Source organism: Salvia splendens, chromosome 3 (assembly GCF_004379255.2).
Source record: "Salvia splendens isolate huo1 chromosome 3, SspV2, whole genome shotgun sequence".
NCBI lineage: Eukaryota > Viridiplantae > Streptophyta > Magnoliopsida > Lamiales > Lamiaceae > Salvia > Salvia splendens.
Window position 1 is genome coordinate 1,902,055 of NC_056034.1, and position 14,255 is coordinate 1,916,309.

At 41.3% G+C, this 14,255-nt stretch overlaps 1 protein-coding gene across 1 annotated transcript; it reads right to left on the reverse strand.

Moving 5' to 3' along the window:
• Positions 1-1,316: 1,316 nt before the first annotated feature.
• LOC121795469 lies at positions 1,317-10,513 on the reverse strand. Its single transcript, XM_042194008.1, has 2 exons — positions 10,501-10,513; positions 1,317-2,042 (listed from the first exon to the last, which is right to left on the reverse strand). The coding sequence occupies exon 2, from the start codon at positions 1,998-2,000 to the stop codon at positions 1,317-1,319; it is 684 nt and encodes a 227-aa protein (XP_042049942.1). The 5' UTR covers positions 2,001-2,042; positions 10,501-10,513.
• Positions 10,514-14,255: the final 3,742 nt, after the last annotated feature.

Sequence of the window (14,255 nt, forward strand, 5' to 3'; positions counted from 1 at the left end):
AGATGATGAAGGCGACGTGGGCAGTCCATCGCCGTTGCTTCCCCCCTTGCCCGCTGCCCATGAGATTGCCCGGCCGCCTAGTCGCACTGGAGTTAGCAGCAGCCTGAGGATGAACTCCAAAATTACAATCATTTTCGTGCTCTCAAATGGTATATATAACACTTCCTCTCGAATATCAAAGTTTCACGCGTAGGAACACAGTAACATAATCCATAAAAACGTGCATAAACACTCGATGCTGAGGCTCGGTGAAGTAAGGCTGTATACCTCACATCCTGCTTCAAATCTTCCACGTTCTCGTATGAAGCAACTCGTCTGATTAGGCTCTGGCCCAGACCGATAACACCGACAAACTGCAGAGTCGTCTCCCATTCTGCAGGAAGGGGAAAAGAATTGTTAAACTTGACATGGCAAATGATATACAGCCATATAACTGAGGCCACCAATTCATTTTGACACATCTTCTGCTTCAGAGAGAAGGCAGGCGAAAGACTTACCTCAGTAAGTATAGTAAATGCTGTCTCGGGTTTTGCCATCTTAATACGTAACCCGTTTTTTACCCAAGCCCGAAAGCCACCTTTGACAATATAAGGTTTCTGTTGTATGGAAAAAAAAAACACAAATGAATGGAAATAATTTACAGCCTTTGTAAAGTGATCTTAAATACCGAAACTATTAGCTTTTGCTGGTCGTACTTGCCTTAGTTCCAAGCTTTCTCAGTGATCTTGCGACGCCCTTCGAGAAAGTTCCATCAGCATCCATAACGAAAACTTTAGACCTGTCCTGCACGTAAAGAAGTCGAAAAGAATAATTTCTTGTCAATCGTATTTCAGTATAGCCAATCGCTCTTTTAACTATCAACGGACAGGATTGGAAAAGGAAAAATATTCATGGACAAGATTCATACATCAACTATGTTAAGGTTACGGATAACAGCAGCTAGCAATGTGTATTCAATATCTCGTCCCCCCTTCAGCAACTTGTTCGTGGAGCGATCAACCTACGTATTTATGTGCAGAAAGAAAGAAATGTCAATAAAAATATCTCACCATCAGTAGCTTATTAATCTATCTTTCCCAACAAGATCTTAATTCTTAACTGGAGAAAACTGATGAGAGACAAAGTGCACTTACCTCAGGAAGTGTCACACTGGCATATCGAAATCGAGCTGCCATTCGAAGATCAGGAACACCATCTCTTTCCTTGAAATTCTTTGCAGACAAAACAATGATACCAGTTGATGTAAGAACTATAACTTTCAAAGGATAAATTCAGAATATCCTACCTCAGGTCGAATGTCTACAAGAACAGCGTTTTCAAAAAATCTGCAGGATAAATCCCTTCACGAAACTGTAAGCATATCCGACAGCTTTCCCCCCTCGTATCAAAGAGTCCTCACCTACAACAATTGTTCCCCTTAAAACATCAAGTGCAAAAGGCCCGGCTCGGCCTGATGCTTCCTTCAACTCACTGAATAGTCCAGACAACATACCACCGGGCGACTGTGATCCTGCAGATTTTTTGACAAACAAGATAATCTCATCGATGGAATCACTCACTGCTCGATTGGTATTTTTCAGAACACTTTCTCCTATCTTAGATGCATCAGCAGCAGAATCACGCAATTTGGAAACAATATCAGACAGTTTCGCCTCCAGATACGATAGTGAATCTTCATCCATGTCAAATGAATGAAATACCAGATGAGAAGGCACAACTGATTCAACAGGAAGCGCCTCGGCATTATCAACTGTGTTCATAAGAAAATCCACTAGCTGGTCATCTACAAACACGATGTTATCTGATCCTAGACAGCGTGCTCCATCTTTCACCCTAACTCGGTAACTGCTCAGCCCACATTGTCTTAAATTTGGCGATCCAGATCGATATAACGACCGAGAAGCAGACAGAAACAGTTTAGATTTTCCAACATTGTTGAGGTAAAGACATGAATTAGAGGAAGCTAAGTCAAGACTAAAGCAGTTGGCATCAAATCTCATCCCATGTGGAGAAAAGGATTTCAATCCTTCACAAACACAAATCTGCACAAGAATATGCAATGGGAAAATCGGGGTTTATGGGGCACTTTGCCTTTAAGATTACGTAAATGTACCTATTTTGTTATCTATTCCATAAATGGGAAAAACGCCTATGACATTGGCGTGTCTTTAAGTAAAAACCAGGCCCGGCCCTGGGGGGGTCGAGCAGTGCCCCCGCCCCGGGCCCCCAAAACGTTGGGGCCTCCAAAATCCAAATACATACATGAGTATATACATGCTAGAAGAAACTTTTAAGGTAATAATATAAATTGTATGCTATAAATATTGTCTTGGATGTATTGAAGTGTTTTATTACTACTGTTGTTATTGTTACTATTAGTTTATAGTATTATTATGGGGCCCCTCTTTTAGTTCTGCCCCGGGCCAATAAAAACTCAGGACCGGGCCTGGTAAAAACGCCAATAGTAATGGCGTGTTTTCACGTAAATACGCCAACGTAGTTGGCGTTTTATACTTGTGTCGTATTTTGGGCGTATTCTATCCGATTACAATTACGATAAAAAACGCCAACTTAGTTGGTGTGTATAACTAAAAAACGCCTTTATAGTTGGCGTGTTATCGTTGTTGAAACGCCGAACAGATTGACGTTTTTACAGAAAGACGCCAACACGAGTGGCGTTTTACAGAAAGACGCCAACACGAGTGGCGTGTTTACTAAATCATAAAAAACGCCAACCTGAGTGGCGTGTTTACTCAGGCTGATATAGCAGGCGTTCCTCCCCCAAATCGCGAAAATCTCACAATAAACACCCTTCGCGATTTCTCCAGCTGCGCGCCTCCTCTCCGTGATTTCGGCCTACATTCATCAATCGGTGCTATTCTCCTCGAAATTCATCTATTTTATTCGGTTAGTATGCTTACCTTTTACATTATTAGAGTAATTGGTGGATAGCTAGGGTTTGTAATGAGTTGTGAATTGAGTAGAAATATTATGCATTTTGGATTGGTTGAATGATATTATTGTTGATTATTATGTTGGATTGTTTGGGTTTAAGTTAAATTGTGTATAAATTTGATTATAAACCTAAACCCTAGGGTTGTTATAGCTAAAAAATTGGGCAAATTGTTTTGGTTTATGTGGGTTTTGGTTGATGTATGTTGATTAGTTTAGATTGTCAAATTTGTTTATATTGTTAGGTTTGTCAAATTGAAATTGGACAAATTGAAAATGTTAGGTTAGGCAAAATTGAAATTGGTAGGTTGGGCGAATTGTTAATTGAAATTGTTAATTTTGTGTAGGTGAATTGGTTTATGATTTTGAATGTGCAATGTTGTGTAAGTGAATTATTTGATGTTGGTGTTCAATTTTGTGATATTGGATTAAATTGTATCTAATTATTGAAATGGTTTATGGTTGGTTATTGTTGAATTTGGATGATGAATTTGGATTAAATGTTATGGTTGGTTATTGTTGAATTTGGATTATGTAGGTAAATTATGGCATCATCTTCAACCTCTCGTCGTCGGCTTGCATGTGGTCCTGCGGATCCATCTGTATTATATTTTCAGAGACAACACGTCTCTAACAACATATGGGCAGGAGTTCCATCCGAGGATGTACGCTGCCGACGATATGAAGGAATAATTTGGGATGTTCCCATCCATCAATATGTCTTGGCAATAGTGGACTAGATGGGGTTTGGGGGTATATTAAGGTGTGGTAAACCAAAAGACATTGACCACCATCTTATCACAGCTCTGATTGAACGTTGGAGGCCAGAGACTCACACGTTTCACTTTCCAGTCGGTGAAGCGACTGTGACACTGGAAGACGTGGAGGTCTTATGGGGCCTGAAAGTTGATGGAGAGGCTCTGACAGCTTACATCCCCCCGACGGAAGCGGGATATTGGAAGGACAGGTGTTTGGATTTTCTAGGATTCATACCGGATGCATCCGAGTTGAAGGAAATGGCTTTTAAGCAGACGAGCTTATCGCGCCAATTGAGGATTGAGCTGTCTGGTGACCACGAACACTACATATATGCTCAGCGGGCTCGTATCTATTGTCTGCTATTACTTGGTGGTCTGATGATCCCCAACGCCTCCGGAAATAAAATTCCGTTCTTCTACCTACACTTTTTCATGGATATAGAACGGTGTTCTACATATAGCTGGGGTGGGGCGACGTTTGCTTGCTTGTACCACAATTTGTGTGAAGCGGCCGTTGCTAAGAGGACGGATGTAGGGGGAGCCTTAACTCTATTACAACTTTGGGCTTGGGAGAGAATCCCAAATATTAGACCGAGGATGCTAGATCCCGTGCATACAGACTATCTACCATGTGCAAGCGCGTAAGTTGTTCATTAATTCATTTTTTAAACTTAATGTTCATCAATTTTCGTGTTCTTCGCTCATAATTTAAATTTTTTAGATGGAATGGTCCGGCGTCATATGTAAAAGCACCTGGCCATTGTATTGAAAATTTCCGAGATCAGTTCTCCATGATGCATCCTAATCAGGTACTTCATATATTTATAAAATGTTTTTGGTTTTTTGTTTTTATGGAAATTATTTTGAAAAATTTGTATCACATGTAGTTTATTTGGAGGCCTTATCTCCACCGGGAGTTGCCGGAAAGTTGTGATGCCGGTCGTCCTATATGGATGTCGATAACAACGCTTATTTGTTGGAATCTGGCTGAGCCACACCTGCCACACCGAGTGTTGCGCCAATTCGGGATTGTCCAACCGTATATCCCGGATCTCCCCCGGTACCACGGTTCTGATTTTTTGAAACATGATCGCCGTGGAAAATCTGGTCGGAATTAGGTTCAATGGCACGCGAATTACATACAGGAGTGGGACAACAGACATTTTACGATATGGACTGATATGGAGGACAGTACTGAGCCTGTTGCAACGGAAGAATACATGAATTGGTTTCGCCAGATCACTGTTGTGTATTTAACCAAACCCGGCGTGCATGCTGAAGAGGGTTTCCACGAAACGGCATCTTCTCATAACTTTACGGTACATTATTTATACTTAACTAAACTCTGATTACTTATTTAAAACGAAAGATTAACTTTGAAAAATTGTAGGTGGAGACGCTTCACAATATACGCCACTTTCTAAGTGGCCGAGCTACGACAGGACATTTCTGTCCGGATATGGAAACCATTTCGAGGATGGTTAAAGAAGGACTGCAGATATCCGGGGAGCCTCAGCTGATGGACTACCCTCCTTCGCAGCGCTCTGCAATGGACGTGGACGTACCCATAAGGCAAAAGGCAAAACGACGAACCAAGCAGAAAACCACCCGCGGAGAGTCGTCATCTCAGTTCGTACACAACTCCGATGACGATTTTGTGGAACCACCTCCACCGAGCTCTGTACTTCGAGGCCGTCATTCTATCAGCCATACCGGTGGTACCGGAGAAGATATTGGCCTTAGTGATGTCCCCGCTTCTCCACCGCGGTCGTCTGTGCAGGAGGATCTTGAGAACGCTGTTGTTCAAGATACTCCTCCCTCAAGGATCCCTAGATCTACATCAACTATTGGGAAGGGGATACGGCGTCTGTTTATGCGGAAACATCGTGACGATTGAACTAATTTGAACTATTGATATTAGTGTAATTTGATATTGATGTTTTTTCATTTGATTTGAACTCATTGATTTTAAGTCTTTATGATTAAGTCTTTGGATGTCTGAATTATTAATTCCTAGTTGAAATGAAAACAGGCAAATAAAGAGATATAGGAAGAAATTTTGGTAATGTAAGTCTTTGTGAAAAACGCCAATGGTATTGGCGTTTATAAGTTAGAAGAAATTTTGCTCGTTTTTTCCACGACGTTTCTGAACAAACACGCCATTCCCGTAGGCGTTTTTGTTTAAAAACGCCTATGTCATTGGCGTGTTATTTAAAACGCCAATGTCATTGGCGTGTCTAAGTTAGTTTTTAATTTGCTCATTTTTTTCCACGACGAATGCGGACATTCTGAATAAAGACGCCATTCCCATCGGCGTTTTTGTTTAAACACACCAATGGCATTAGCGTGTTATTTAAAAACGCCAATGTCATTAGTTTTTAATTTGCTCGTTTTTTGCACGACGAATGTGGACATTCTGAATAAAGACGCCATTCCCATCGGCGTTTTTTTGCTAAAAGACGCCAGTCGCGTTGGCGTGTTTAAGTAAAAACACGCCATTTCAGTTGGCGACTCTTTAAACACGCCATTCCCATCGGCATTTTTTTCATAAAAAACGCCAACCCCAGTTAGCGTTTTAATCTGATCATTTCATCATTACTCAATAAATAAGCACATACAAATATTACCCAATACATTAGTCCAAATATTGCTAAATACAGAATTCCAATATTACACAATGCATACGTTCAAGTGTCTCGCCTTTTCCGCGTAAAAAAGCTACGGATCCCCTTCCCGATTCTGGCGGTTGAGAGTCTAGACGGAGGAGTCTCTCGCACAACGACATTCTCTAAATCAACCCCGAAATATTCGTCTCGCACAGAAAACCGAGGTGGAGAATATGGGACATCACTGAGACCGATGTCTTCGCCTGTACCACCAGTGTGGCTGACAGAGTGACGACCTCGAACTGCAGATCTTGGTGGAGGTCGAGGCATAAAATCGTCAGCGGCATCATCTACCAACTGAGTATCCATCCTTGGCTGAGCATTCGGGCAGTTGCGCCTGTCGTGACCTGGTTGACGGCAATGTTTACATCGGAGTCGGGCTCGTGGCTGATCAGCTTCACGGACATCCATCTGATTAGGAATCCTAGTAGTACGGTATCGACCGCGACTTTTAGGCATTAACTGAGCTCGTGAACATTGCAAAGTCCATTCAGGCACGGCCCAATAATCTTGGTGTCTGGGTGGATTGAACACCGTAGAATATTGGTGTACCCAAACACTTGTGCGGTATACGGGATCAACAAGCGACAACATGTTGTCGTTTCTAAAATGCGCAACTGCCGCTGCATGTGAACATGGAAGTCTCCACACCTGCCACTTTTGACATTTGCAGTGCGAGTCCAAGTACTTTACCTTCCACTTATTAGCGCCCTTTCCACCAATTCGACGCTTTGTTCGAATCACATAATGCCCTGCAATTGTGTTGGGTGCTCTCACATTATGTAATTGACCTTTTGCATCATTTTTGCACACCTTTTCATGCGCCCACGGGGTAAGTGGTGTGGCACACTGTGTTGAAGCAATTGACCGGTCATTGAACCATTCTATTGTCCTCCAGAATATCATATCAATGCAAGCTTTAATTGGGAGTTGTCTTGCGCCTCTCAACACATTGTTGTAAGATTCCACCATATTAGTGGTCACCTCACCCCATCTTTTGTGTTTGTCATACGCCAGATTCCATTTTTCTAACTCCACGGCATCAAGGTACTGCAAAGCCTCGTTGTTGACGTTTCGAAGTAAACGACGTCTGATCTTAAACTTGCGCTTCTTGGTAGCAATACCAATTTTCCAAACAAGTCTTTTGACCATGATACCTTTGTGATTTTGCAAAACATTCTTTCTAACATGTACCAAGCAAAATCTGTGATGACCTACATTGGGTTCTTCTTTCCATATGGGAGAATTCATTGCATCTATGATTCCCACATGCCTATCAGATATGACACATATTTCATGTTTTGCTACATGAAGTCTAATGCGTTCCATAAACCAATTCCAACTTTCTTTGGTTTCCTCATCAACAATGGCATATGCAACAGGCAAACATTTCTTATTAGCATCAAATCCAACGGCAATAAGAATTTTACCTCGACATCGTCCACGTAGATGAGTTCCATCAACCGTTAAAACTGGTTTGCATAGTTGAAAAGCCTCCACAGCTGGTCCAAAAGCCCAGAATACGTACTTGAATACCTTGTTCATACCATTGCTTAATATGTCATCGTGCATCCATTCCACAATTGTGCCAGGATTTTGTCTTTGCATTTCATTCAAATAAGCTGGTAAAACTTTGAACGACCACTCCCATCCACCGTATACAAGCTCAATCGCTGTCCTCCGAGCATACCATGCTTTCTTGTAACTAACTTTGACATGAAATCTATTTTCAATATCCGCCACAATTGCTTTTACCTTGTAGCAAGGATCGTTTTCTATCTGATGGCGAACACTCAACGCTATCATACCCGACGAAAGATTAGCGTGGCCATTATAGTTACGATCCCCCATGCAAGTATGAGCAGTGCTAAACACTCTAATTTGCTAGTGTTCATCATGCTTCCTCAGTGTTGCTCGGCACTCCCACAAACATTTAGGTAAGGACGTATCTTTCGGATTTCCTTGTGGCCACTTACAAACTGCATGCCATCTCTTTCCTTTACTTTCAACAACTGTATATTGTCGGATTTTTTCCAAATGCCAATGAGTCACAGCTGCCTTCAATTCCAACTTCGTTCTAAATTTAGTATGCAAACCGACATTGGTAGGATCTTTTTCACTCCAATAATGCACACTGGGATCATCACGCTCAAAGTTTTTGGGATCAAAACTATCATATGGACCTGGTAAGGTCCGAAAGTAGTTGATTCCAGGCTGTGGGAACTGTGGAACTACTCTTCCTCCAACTGCCCTTCCACCAACTGATGTTTCTCCAACTGCTGTTTCTCCAAGTGGAATGGATGGTCTTGAAGCAACAAATTGTTCATCATCCGACGGATCACCATCTGAGTCTGTACTAACCGTGTGGGAATCTTCAGAATAATAAGGTGATTGTGGATCAAGAAAGTCGGCTTTATCAGGACCTATTATGTCCTCAACCACATCACAATTGTCACATTCCCCTAAATGCACGCCTCCAGCTTCAAAATCTTGTGTTGCAGCTAAATATGGTTCTTGGGCTCTCGTAGACGTACCAACATCAAAATCTTGTGTTGCAGCAAAATATGGTTCTTGGGCTCTCGTAGATGTACCAACATCTAAATCTTGTGTTGCAGCAAAATATGGTTCTTGGGCTCTCGTTGACGTACCAGCATCATAACTTATGACATGATGACAATGATGTTGAGTAATTGCCGAATACTCAACATATAATTCAATTACACCTCCAATAATCATACTCTCACTAAACATTAGTTGCATGCATACTTCTTCTAGTTGAACACCTATAAACGTGACTCCGGATCCAAAGCATATAGTACGTTTCCATATTATTTGAATATTGTTTTCATATATGCTTATCCCCATCCTTTCACAAATTTTTTCCACAAGCTCATCGTACGAAATTGTTTCATCCAACATAATGAATCCTTTAGCAAAAGAAGGATCATACGAAATAACTGCTCCGGGAATTATCTTTCCACCCCAATATAAATTGACACACCACGTCATACTATCTGCAATAATGTAAAACACAAATAAATATGTATTATTTTTACATTCATCATTATGTAGAGTCAGCCAAAAAATTGACAAAATAATTCTATTAAATACACTACAATATATATTATCATAACAATCTATTAAATATTGGTAACAAAATTAGATATACTACAACATATAATAGCATAACAATTGGTCAAAATATTTCTATTAAAATATATACTATCATAATAATCCATCAAAATATTAGTGTGCCCATAACAATTGGTCAAACTATTATATTAATTGCACTACAATATATATTATCACAACAATCAATCAAATATTGGAAGACTAATGTTTAGAAGAATGAGTCTAAAATTTGATATACTAACCGATTAGAAGGACTAATGTTTGGAAGAATTAGCCAAATTCAAAATATCGACGCTTAAATCCACCACCGGGTCGACCCGAGCGAAAGGTTTTTCCGCCTTGGGAAGGGTTTTCGTGTTTTGGGGAGGGAATGTGTTTAGGGTCGCGATGTTGGGGGAGATCTGATAAGGATATGGTTCAACATAAACACGCCGGCCGAATGGCATTTTTAATGTAACACGCCAACCTCAGTGGCGTTTCTATTATTAAATACGCCTACTGCAATGGCGTTTTAATAATTAAACACGCCGACTATATTGGCGTTTTAGCCTAAAACACGCCAATTAAGTTGGCGTTTTTTACGATGCTGTATTTGGCGAAAATACACCTACAATACGACGCGATAATAAAACGCCAATGATGTTGGCGTATTTACTAATAGAAACGCCAATGTGGTTGGCGTTTTTCTCATTTTTGGAATAGATAACAAAATGGGTACATTTACGTAATCTTTAGTGTAAACTAGCCTATATACCCGATTTTCCCAATATGCAATACTATAATAAGTAAAGCCCTTGTCATAAATTTCATTTAATCAGCTGTTTCTCATTCACTCGGCAATTTCAATCAAACTTATGAATGTGAGAAAACCCAGATTCTCATAAAAATAAGGATTTAACATAAGATACAATCAACTGATAACTGATTCTGTTAAAAAGATTGTACACTTCAGTTCCACAAAAATAAACACACACACACGCACAAGTTTTGACCTTTGTTGGGGAAAGCGGCAGCATTGGATGTAACACCCCGAAAAAATAAAGGAGAAAAAAAAATCAAATAAATCTAATTAAATCTTTTCCTAGTTGACTTGGTCAAATATATTTCTCTAAACCATATCACCAAACGATTTCCCCATATCTATACTCCCTAAATCTCTCCAACCACCAAATCCATCAATATCTATTAGTTTTGCCTATATATATACAATCAATGCCACGATCTTTCTACACATAAATTCAATACCAAGAAAAATCGAGAACTAAAATTTAGAGAATGAACCGAGTTGGAGAAGAGAGTTTTCTGCTGCCTAAGAAGGTAATCACCGATCAATTCCCAGCTTTGAATTCTTTGCATTCATTTAGAATAATTCTGAATCATCATGTTCGGATAGTATATTCCGACTTGTGTTTGACCAACCAAACGATCTTATTTTGGCACGAATTTTTTACTGAATAAATTTTGAGATGTCTTCTGTGTTGTGTAAAATTTTCAGCCTCTTTTGACGAAAGATGAATTTTAAATGAATTTTTAAAGTTAACTGCGCAGTTCTGTCAGAACTTGTGTTCTCGCTCAGAAAGTTTCGTATTTTGTTTGACCGACCAAATGACCTCCGTTTGATGTGATTCTTGAATTAGATGAAAATTTGAAGTGTCTTCTGAGTTGTGTAAAAGTTTCAGCCTTATTGGAAATCAGATGAATATTTGGTGAATTTTTCAAATGAACTGCGCAGTGCTGCCAGAATTTTTATGTTCCGATCAGAGAGTTGCATAAATGTTTTGATTGACCAAATGATATGATTTAAGTGTTAAATTTTAACTGGATGAACTCGAATGTGTCTACTGTGTTGTGACCAAAATTTAGCTTCATATGAGGTCGGGGCGATTTTTGGTGATTTTTACAACCAACCGCGCAATTCTGCCAGTTTTGTTGTTAGGTGAAAATATCACTTGTTGCTAAGTTTTAATGAATTATATGATGCATGTATGATTTAGGAAGGTATCCTGGCATGATTATGTGTAACACGTTGAGAAATATTGTGGCATGTTTTTCCTTATGTTGATGAACGTTCGGGAATGGACAATCTAAGAAAACGATGAAAGGAACGATAGGACATGCATGATAATTGTAATAATGGAAAACCTGATTGTGTGGTGATATTGACAAGGGTTGTTGCACGTACGAGGGTACCAAGAGTAAAAGGTTGCGTAAAGTCGTGATTGTGTGGTATAAGCAAGCGAGGTGGGCTTTCTTTTTAAATAAGGGCAATGCCCTAAGTATATTTTTATGTGAAAATGATATGAATATTTGTCATGCCGTGTTTTGTTTTATTCTATGGAACCTATCTGATGTAGCTTTTGCCATCAATGGATAATCGAATTCGGGTCTGTCTAGGGAGCGAGTCCCTATTCAGGCTAGTGTACACCTATGGAGATCGTGAGCTGTCTTTCGGGTCGGCCGGTCTAGTGACTTGGAATGTGGCCACGTTCCTTGTCATCAATGGATCAGATATGGTAGACATCTATGGGAAAATGACTGATCAGTCGAATTTTACAATGGAAATGATTTTAGTGTCTCGGGCATTTTCAAAGTTAAACCCGAGGTCACTCAATGGTGGCATGATAAATACTTTTTATAAAATGATTTCGTCATGAGTCCACTGAGTGCATCAAGTACTCAGCCCTGCTTTTCTTTTAAAAAATTGCAGGTTGAGCGTGACGGGTGCGGTGGGTGTTGAGCAAGACCGTTGAAGATATTAAGTGTTTAGAATGTGTCATGTCTTCACACGTGGCATATTCCTTCTCTCAAATGCTTCCGCTAAGTAGTTGTCTTTCTTTTGAGTTCTTGTATCGTTGAGGTAATATTCATTTTTGAGTTGTTGAATGTTGATTGTTGAGATACTCTGATTTTATTCGAGCTATTCCCATTTGTTTCGAGCTATGGTCGAGTTGCGTTGTTTTCCCCTTTCTTTCCCGCTTCTTTAATCCTCCCCTAGTCGCGATCAACCGTGTTTTCTACCCTTAGAAAATGCGGGCGTGACATTGGATGTTGACTCGATCACTCCTGCAAATTCACCTAATCCCCCGTTTCGAGTTCACTAAACCCGAAAAATGGAAAATGAAAAATCTGTTCTTTTTAAAGAGTAGATGCTGCAAGAATTGAAGCTAAGAGCATCTCCAGTGGGCGGATGTCCCACTCGGACATCCACTAGGACATCCCGAAAACACCTCCTGCCACGTCACTAGGACTTCCCATCCCACTGCCACGTCACTAGGACATCCCCTTCACAATCCGCCCTTCCCAACGCCCTTCCCACTAGGACTTCCCGCAATAAAAAAAACCACAAATTCACAAATAAAGCAATTTACGTTTACGGAAATAAAATTTCAACACGAATACGAACGAGAAAAATTAACAACTTCATTTAAAAAAAACATACATGATTTGAAAAAAAAATTACATAGTAATAAAACAAAAAAAAGAACTAACATCAACGTCAACCCTTCCGCGTCCAAACCTCTTCGATAATATCGTTCTGAAGTCGAACATGGGCATCTGTTTGCCGCATGTCCGCAAATGCACGCATCCGCTCGACCTCTCCATGAGGTACCCCCATATTCACATTCGCGGTGCCCTCGCCGTGACTTGGACCTGCACCCGTATCATCTTCATTGGTCCACTGAGTCAGTTCCGCACCTTCATTTTCGACAATCATGTTGTGCATTATGATACATGCGTACATGACATCGCCGATGTTGGGAATATACCACTGCCGTGCAGGACCCTTGACCACCGACCATCGACTCTGGAGCACACCAAATGCCCGCTCCACATCCATGCGCGCTGCTTCCTGACGGCTCGCAAAGTATGACTTCTTTTGTCCGAGCGGATGCTTGATTGTCTTCACAAAGACGGGCCAGTTTGGGTATATCCCATCCGCCAAATAGTATCCCATATAGTGCTGGTTGCCGTTGGCGACAAAACTGATGGCGGGACCAACGCCATTGCACTGAGCATTGAACATGGGCGACGACTGGAGAACGTTGATGTCGTTGTTCGACCCGACGACTCCAAAATAAGCATGCCATATCCACAGCCGGTAGTCAGCTACAGCTTCTAGGATCATCGTGGGATGCTTGGCTTTGAAGTCAGTAGTGTACATCCCTTTCTAGGCGGCGGGGCAGTTCTTCCACTCCCAATGCATACAATCTATGCTGCCCAACATCCCAGGGAACCCGTGCACCGACCCATGCATTTCTATCAGACTCTGGCAGTCTTCGGGGCTCGGACTCCGAAGATACCGCTCACCGAATATCGCTCTCACGCCCGCGCAAAAATTCTGCAGACACTCGACGGCTGTCGACTCGCCAATGTGGAGGTACTCGTCGAACATGTCGGCCGCGCCTCCGTACGCCAGTTGTCTGATTGCGACAGTGCACTTCTGCAAGGGCGTGAGTTCGGGTTTGCCAGCTGCATCCTCCCTGATCCTAAAATACAGGTATCTTCTCTCTAAAGCACCCACGATGTGCAGAAACAGCGGACGATGCATCCTAAAGCGTCGCCGGAATAAGGTTTCCCCAAAACGCGGTTGCGGAGCGAAGTAGTCTGCATACAATCGAATATGTGCAGCAATGTGGTCACGGGGTACTGTAGTTCGACGATGGATCGGCCGAGGTACCGCAGCCTGCTGCCGCCGCTGCACCCTCTGTTGTAGCAGCCTATCTATCGCACCTTCCACAGCGACCTC